At 42.3% G+C, this 7,355-nt stretch overlaps 1 protein-coding gene across 2 annotated transcripts in view; it reads left to right on the plus strand.

Annotated features, from left to right (window-relative positions):
• Window positions 1-7,355, plus strand: part of tspan9a (tetraspanin 9a) — a 154,940-nt gene extending 147,585 nt beyond the window's left edge. For both annotated transcript variants that reach the window (XM_083917118.1, XM_083917117.1), the window contains one exon: window positions 3,341-7,355. In XM_083917118.1, coding sequence (XP_083773244.1) covers window positions 3,341-3,412 — 72 coding nt within the window. In that variant the 3' untranslated portion in view covers window positions 3,413-7,355. The remainder of the gene's footprint in view (window positions 1-3,340) is intronic.

A 7,355-nucleotide genomic window follows, 5' to 3' on the forward strand; every position in this document is an offset into this window, starting at 1 on the left:
GTGTGTGTGTGTGTGTGTGTGTGTGTGTGTGTGTGTGTGTGTGTGTGTGTGTGTGCTTAAAACTCGCAGTGCAGACCGTGATATGACGACACCGCCCCACTGAGGAGGATGTTTTGCTAATTTGCAACCATATCAAAGCTTGAGCTAACCGTCAACTCACCTGCACCACTAGTTGACGCCTGGTTGTTTTGGTATAAATCCATATTTTTGACCATTTTGATGCACTCTCCTACAGCATCTGCTTCTTCTTCATTCTGGCCTTTTCAGCCCCTCCTTACTCCTTTCTCTTCTTACCCTCCATCAGGTGTAACTGAGCAAATCAAATGCGCAAATCCGATTCCTTTTCCACTGTTAGAAAATCCACTACTCCAACCTTGCCCCTTTCTCTCTGTCTGGCAGCTGCTCTTTCATCCCCATTCATTCATTGGATACGCAGTTCCAATTTCCCATGAGGCTTTGCTCCGACCATTCTACATTAATTTATGACCAAAAAACAAATTCAATCATTTGCCATTTTATATTTTTGGTCATGAAAGTTATGTAACGTCAGATAGGAGGCTAAACAAAAATCAGTAGGCTGGATTAATGAGAGTGAGTGTGACACTGTAACAACCATGAGTGAGTTATAGAGACACAACAATAGTTATATATAGTGGCTGGACCCACAGTTTATGGAGAATTCTGAGATTTTCACAGGAACGTGCTTGATTCTGAAGAGTTTTAACTCAATGGGCCGGTCATGAACATCACACGGCTGCGCAGGGCAGTCTGCCAGCCGGTTCACTTGAGTTTATTCGGGACAACCGGGAGATTTCCTGGTTGTCCCGATGGCCACCCTGCCCCTGATTGCACTCCTTCAACACCTACTCTAGCACATGACAAAAAATTGACAGCTCACCCGCTGTCTTTGCAACCTTAAAGGGGGTAGTTCACCTGTTTTGAAGTGTGGTTGTATTGTATGAGGTATACTTACCCATTGTCAGTGTATCACCTACAGTAGATGAGGACTAGTACATCACCGGTTTGGAGAAGCCAACGGGAGTGGGGATCAGAAGCTGCTGTGGAGTGGGCAGCAGCTGCAGTAAAACTTACTTTCAATCATCTTTAAAAAATCTAAATCAATATCAGTTTAGGTGAACGCTTTATCAGGAGTATTTTCTCCGTTTTACTTTGCCATCAGACAGCCCTTTGCTTTGGAACTACATTTTTTCAGCTGTTTGAGTCAGACTTTCTGTGGTTTATGGAATAAATATAAGTAAATACAAGTAAATAAAAATGAGTGAGTATAACAGCAACAAAATGCCATTCACCGGAAAGACAAGAGGATCACTTTATGAGCCAAAGTATACAGTAGAAGATCTTGCAGAGGGAGGGAGACTGAATGTTTTGTTTTTTTAGGTGTCTTAATATATGTGTAGCTGCTGCCCCTGTCCACAGCAGTACATTGCCTAGCTTCAAATGTTGTTGGTGTACCATCGATTAAAAAATCTGACCTATCCCTTTAAGAAACTATACAAACATGTCACTCACTCCTCAAATAGTCAACTCTCCATCCAAATTTAGCAGAATTTAACCAAATTTTCCTCAAATCTGCAAAAGAAAATGCAAATTGAAGTGTTTTACATCCACTACTGTTATGCAAATATAAACATTCTGGACTCATCCAAATCACTAATTTTGATTTATTTATTAAGTCTGTTTCCATTTGTCGTTGTTGCACTATGTTTTTGTTTTTTCTTTTTCGAAACAGCTTTTCCACATCAGCCAAACGTAAAAACATTTTTGCGACGTCATGACTTTGCATGGAAATGCACTTAAAATTTCAGTCCATACAATGCATCATCCCCTGCACTCTGCTTCTACCTGTTTACTTATTTTGCTTTCAACATGCCCTCTTGCTTTATTTCCCCTGCCGTCGCACTTCAGTTTGCTTATCCATGAATCCATTGTTCATTCAGAGCATTCCTCACATTTCAAATGTCGTTTGGGGAAGATGGTGCTTGAGCTTCTGTTAAAGTTCACAGTCGCACTGTGAGAAAGTCAGCATTATATGTCGGCCAACTTCAGATCACTGTGTATTCATGACAAAATCCTTCTTCTTGCATGCCTACATGCATTATTCTAACTCCCAGACTCTCTATTCTCTGTCTGACACTATCTCTTCTCCGTCTGTTCATTCTTCTGCAAACGCACACAGTATTCACATTTAGAATTGACGCTGTTTGGAGACTGATAAAGTCTTTGCGCAGAATAAAACCCCTCAACACCGACTCGGCTGACATTAAATTTAATGATTTCTCTCCATTCCTACACACACGAGTCAGGTGAGAGGCAGGAAAGTTGAAAAACAGACCTTGAGGAAAGTTGGAGGACATGATGGAGGTGAGCATCATAAAAAGCTGATGTCTCACAAATCTGCAATATTACATGATAGCCAGCAGCATGGAACTAGCTTATGAATGATTTAGTCTAGCAGCATATATGACAGACTTTGGTAACGGCCTATATGTATAATTTTATCCACAATGGATCCAGAAATCTCAGCAGTATTTATATATTCTTAAGCAAGGACAGATGATGGAGCTTTGAAGAGTAGGAGCAGCTGTCATGCTGTTTCTCTCAGACTGAATGACACAGACGCTCTCTGAATGTTAGAGCAATATGTAAATAACTGTGGTGGTTTTTCATTGGTCCTAACTCCGTCTTAGCTGCCTGTTTACCTCAAATGGCACTTGATGTTTTGATTGACAGCGGCTTAAGGTATCATTTTCTCTGAAGCAGCCCTACGAATTAGGCTTTAACTGAAACTAAAGGAAGGGAATCAGCTGCTTTCCCAGGCTAATCGCATCCCGTAGGAATCTTCAGTGGAGGCTGTTTGTAGGAAGTCCACATTGCCTTTTTAGTAAAGACTATGCAGCACAGTACTTTGCAGTATCCCTGCCATCCGAACTTTGCCAGATAATGGTTTTAGGATCAGTCTTGTGACTGTGTTTGATGTTGAAGTATCAGGGGTAATGGAAACTTCAAAGAGATAGCTGGCTACTTTGATTCAGTGGCATCACAATTTACTTCATTTACTTAATGCTTGTGCACGCTGTACATTTTTTCCCATCACAAAAATTCCAGAGCTCTCGTTTGAAGGCCATCTGAGGAAAAAGAGTGAACGAAAATGTGCTTGTGCTTCACAACTGGAATTACAGTACATCAAAACTTATTGCAGCCGAAGGCATCAACATCAAAAAGACCACACAGAGACACACATGCACACATATATCATACAGAAGCAAACATATACACATGCAGACACAAATTCACCATCTCCTTCTCCTCTCCTCCACAGCTCCTGGGCATGGCGTTCTCCATGACGCTGTTCCACCACATTCACAGAACAGGGAAGAAGTATGACGCTTAGCCTTGGGGGGAAGGCACCCAATGGAGAGGAGCCCCACTGCCCGATGGGATAAGACTCTGATTTAAATGCCCCTGCTACCTTCCCCCTCCCTCCCTTTCACTTTACAACCTCTTTAGAGCATCCCCCTCTTCCAAGACCTTCTGTACAGATCCCAGCAGTGTCCCCGCTCTGTTCTGATCCCTCCTCTCACCATTCATTTTGCCAAAGAGTAACACAACTTGGAAGAGAAGGGACACCTACTTTTGGCAAGGAAGAGAATCCCATTGGTTGTCACTCCTCTCGAGTACATTTCTATTTTATGTCTTTTGTTTTTCTTTTTTTTGCTTGGACTAACAATTTGCTGGAAATAAGGAAGGACTTTGAGACAATGAAGACTTTACTAAAGCCCACACACCCCACTCTGAGGCAAAGAGAACATATGAAACTGATAATACCCTCCAACTCTAGTGGAGTTTCTTTTTCCTCATGTTGATTAAAGTCAAACCCCCTTTTCACTTGTAAATGAAAAAAAGTTCCAACATGGCATGCTAGTTTTCTACTTTACTGATTTACATTTGTTGTCAAAATGTCAAGCGTCTTCATTCTTTCTCTCTTTTTTTGTTTTGTATGTCAGTGATGCTCCTGTGGAATGTAAGTGTTGAACAGATCAGTGCAATGAGCTCTCAGACGTGTGTGTGTGTGTGTGTGGTTGGATTTGACGTGATGCTGCTGCGGAGGCGCACAGACATATGGGGATAGTGTTCAATGTATTCCATGATTCATATTTTTTTCATTCAGCTGTAGAGATTCGGGTAAAGTGAGCGCAATGTCATGGTTATCGTGAGAAATCATCAGTGGATTCATTTTCCACCAAATTCTGCAATGTCCTCTGAATAATAAATCGTAACAGACAGATATGTCTGAGGACACAGGCACAATTTGCACTGCCACACAGTAGCAGCATTACCATTTGCTATGAGACAATGCCAATGGTGTAAAATAGCTGTTTATTAGGGCTCCATCAGGACTGTCAAGTGATCTTTGTGATATAGTTCCCCCCTCGAGAATACAGACTGAAATGTGTGTGTGTGTGTGTGTGTACGGGTGTGTTTTATCACCTTGTCCAAGCTGCAGAGAAAAAAAAACAGCACATAGAAACAGCAAAGCAAGGGCACGAGGGGCAAAAACAGAGCAGACATGTCGTCTCCCTGCTCCCATCAATTGTGTTAGCAGAGGCAGCTAGAGACCTTATCTTCTATAGTCTTGAGATCTCATCCATTTTCTCTGCCCTCCTCACTCTTCCTCTCATTGGCTGTCAACTACCCTGCCTCCATTTTTCTTTTTTTTTTACATCAATTTCCTTCCCACGTCAGAAAGCAATGAGCTTTATGTTCTATAAGTACACACAATATCTCTGCTGACATTCCTGTTCATCACACAATGGTTTGCAACTTCACTTATTTTACGTAACAGCCTTTTCTTGCAGTCACAGGGGAGGGGGTGTAGAAGGATTAAAGCTGGGACATATAGGTATAGTAACATGCCCTACAGGACATGTCTGTATATCACTGATACACTGCAGGAGGCCCTGAGCATCAGCCTACATCCTCAGGACTGACAATACTCTATATTTGCTGTGGCAACTTAAAGAAAATGCCCTCCTGTGTGTCTGCTCTAGGCTTCAACATTTCTGTGAGCATGTAGGAGGCGGTGGTGTGAGAGATTCTCATTGTTAAAATTTCATTGCAGTTTAGGCCGTCATTTGGTTATGATTTGTAATCATCAGTTGTACTCACCAAAATAAACACTGAGGTTAGAGAGAACATGACTACAAGACTTCAACAACAGGGCAAGAAACAGTCAGATGAACAGACCAATGGATGTTTTCGTAGTAATAACTTTAAAACTTTACTTTAAAAACTTACAGTATATGATTGTCTGACTGCTCATGTTTCTTTGGCTGATAATTGAAGACTTTATGACTTGGCACAGTAGGAAAAGCACAGTTGTAAATAACTAAATTAATGATGGCTGAATTCCATTTAACTGCTTTGATTGCAGGACCCTGGTATCGTGCATGCATGCTCTTTGTCACTCTCAAGGGGAAATTCTACCAGACACGGGAGCACAGCGTTTCAGCAGCGACGCAGCTGCTGGAGCTTATTGCGGCCATTCCAGTCAATGGTTGTGATTCCACGAGGTGCATCGCAGCACGTCTCAGAATAATCCCAGAAACTCTCCGGCCGCGAAAGATAGACGCCAAATCTGTTTTTGACGGAAGCCGCGCCAAGTTGCCCAGAGCGAAGCGGGAAGTCAGACATAGGAAAGGCATAGAGCATCCAGTGACTTTTCAATGTAAAACACCCTGACCAAGCACACATTCAACGACATAGCCTACTTCCCCATAATTGAAGCACAAAAATCAAGGAAAAATCACGGGAAAATAATCGATTCACCATCAAGTCCAGGGAAAAAGTAAAAGTATTTGTTTTCTGTTCTCTTTATACATCCACAACTGTACAGATTTTCACGTGATCTTACATTTCTCGCGTGATTTCTTGATCTTGTTTTACTGCCTAGCAAAGTACAGGCGGTGCTGGCGTTCCGCTTACTAAAAAGTGGTTGTTGCCGCTGAGCAGCGGGTGGAACCGTACTGTGGCGAGGCCAGAAGCTGGCACTCCCGTTTCTGGTGGAATTTTCAGTCAACTGAACACGTGAATACAACAGAGCCATTGTTAGTGTTATAAAAAAAAAAAAAAGCACCTGTGCTTTGCCTACAATGAGAAGTCCAAATGTCTGCAGTGAGAAAGGCCCTTTTCCATATTGTTTCATTGCAGTCTGAACTGACAATGTCATTCCCACACAAGCACAGTTGTGAGGAGCTGTTGGCCTCATTCGCAATAGTCCACAAAATATGTCCTGCACACACACACGGATACTAACACACACGGTGTTTTCATTGACCCTGGCTGCCCCATTGTGGAAATATAGGAGGCCACTGTGTGGTGCATACATTTCACACAGAATTTGGAAGTTAAAAATAAGGGACATTTGTTCAAGATCTTTTTTTTTCAATTGATCGAAAATGTCTGCTATGTGGGCAGGTCTAGATCCAGGCCACGTGTTTCTTGCCTTATCAGGCTTCTTTTAAGAAGCCACATTCCCAGATCTCTGCAAAGAACTCGTACTAATATTACTTTTAGAAACCACAGCGAAAATTACAACAAGATCAAGTCTTAATTACCTGGAATTATCAGGAGAAAACATGATCATTACTACTGTTGAAATCCTTGGGACCAGAAGTGGCTGTGTTCTTTATTGTATCCAAGCTAATGACAGGAGTATGTTGCTTTGGATGAAGCCTTGGAACTCAGACACTGTGCAAGGCTGCTACAAGTAACAAAGCATTACCCGCCAAGTTTCACTCATTAGACATTCTTCCAGTCTGTGTACCTCAGAGCATCACCTGAAGTCATTCTTTACGGGTTTTTTTTATTGGCTTGATAATTACTCAATCTGAGAGACAGTTTTAGGAAGAGGTCTGTGTATTAAGAAAAACAGTTTTGGGCTGTGATGTGCAGCGACCCTGCTGGCTGTGATTCACTGCCTGCCCCCATATGCTTTGACTCTTCTTGTTGTGTCCACGGGGGGAACATGACAGCTGCTGATGTACAGCGCAGGCACGAGTGGTCCCATCTCCTCTGCTTGGCTGCCTCCACAAACTCTCTACACATCCCTTATTTACTGCCTCCCTCTGCAGACACCCGTCGCTACATATGCAGTATCTGGCAGCACTGACACTGCGAAAATACAGCTGTGCTCTTTAGACGCCTGGAAGCAGCTGTGAGGTATATCCCGGAACCGGGAAAGGTTTTAGGAGAAATAGCTGTATCTAGTTCTGTAAATCAGACTGCATTGTAACCATAACTGCAGGCATAAAGTTCAGTAAAAAAAAAAAAAACAA

This window comes from Echiichthys vipera (assembly GCF_963691815.1).
Source record: "Echiichthys vipera genome assembly, chromosome: 7".
NCBI classification, from domain to species: Eukaryota; Metazoa; Chordata; class Actinopteri; order Perciformes; family Trachinidae; genus Echiichthys; species Echiichthys vipera.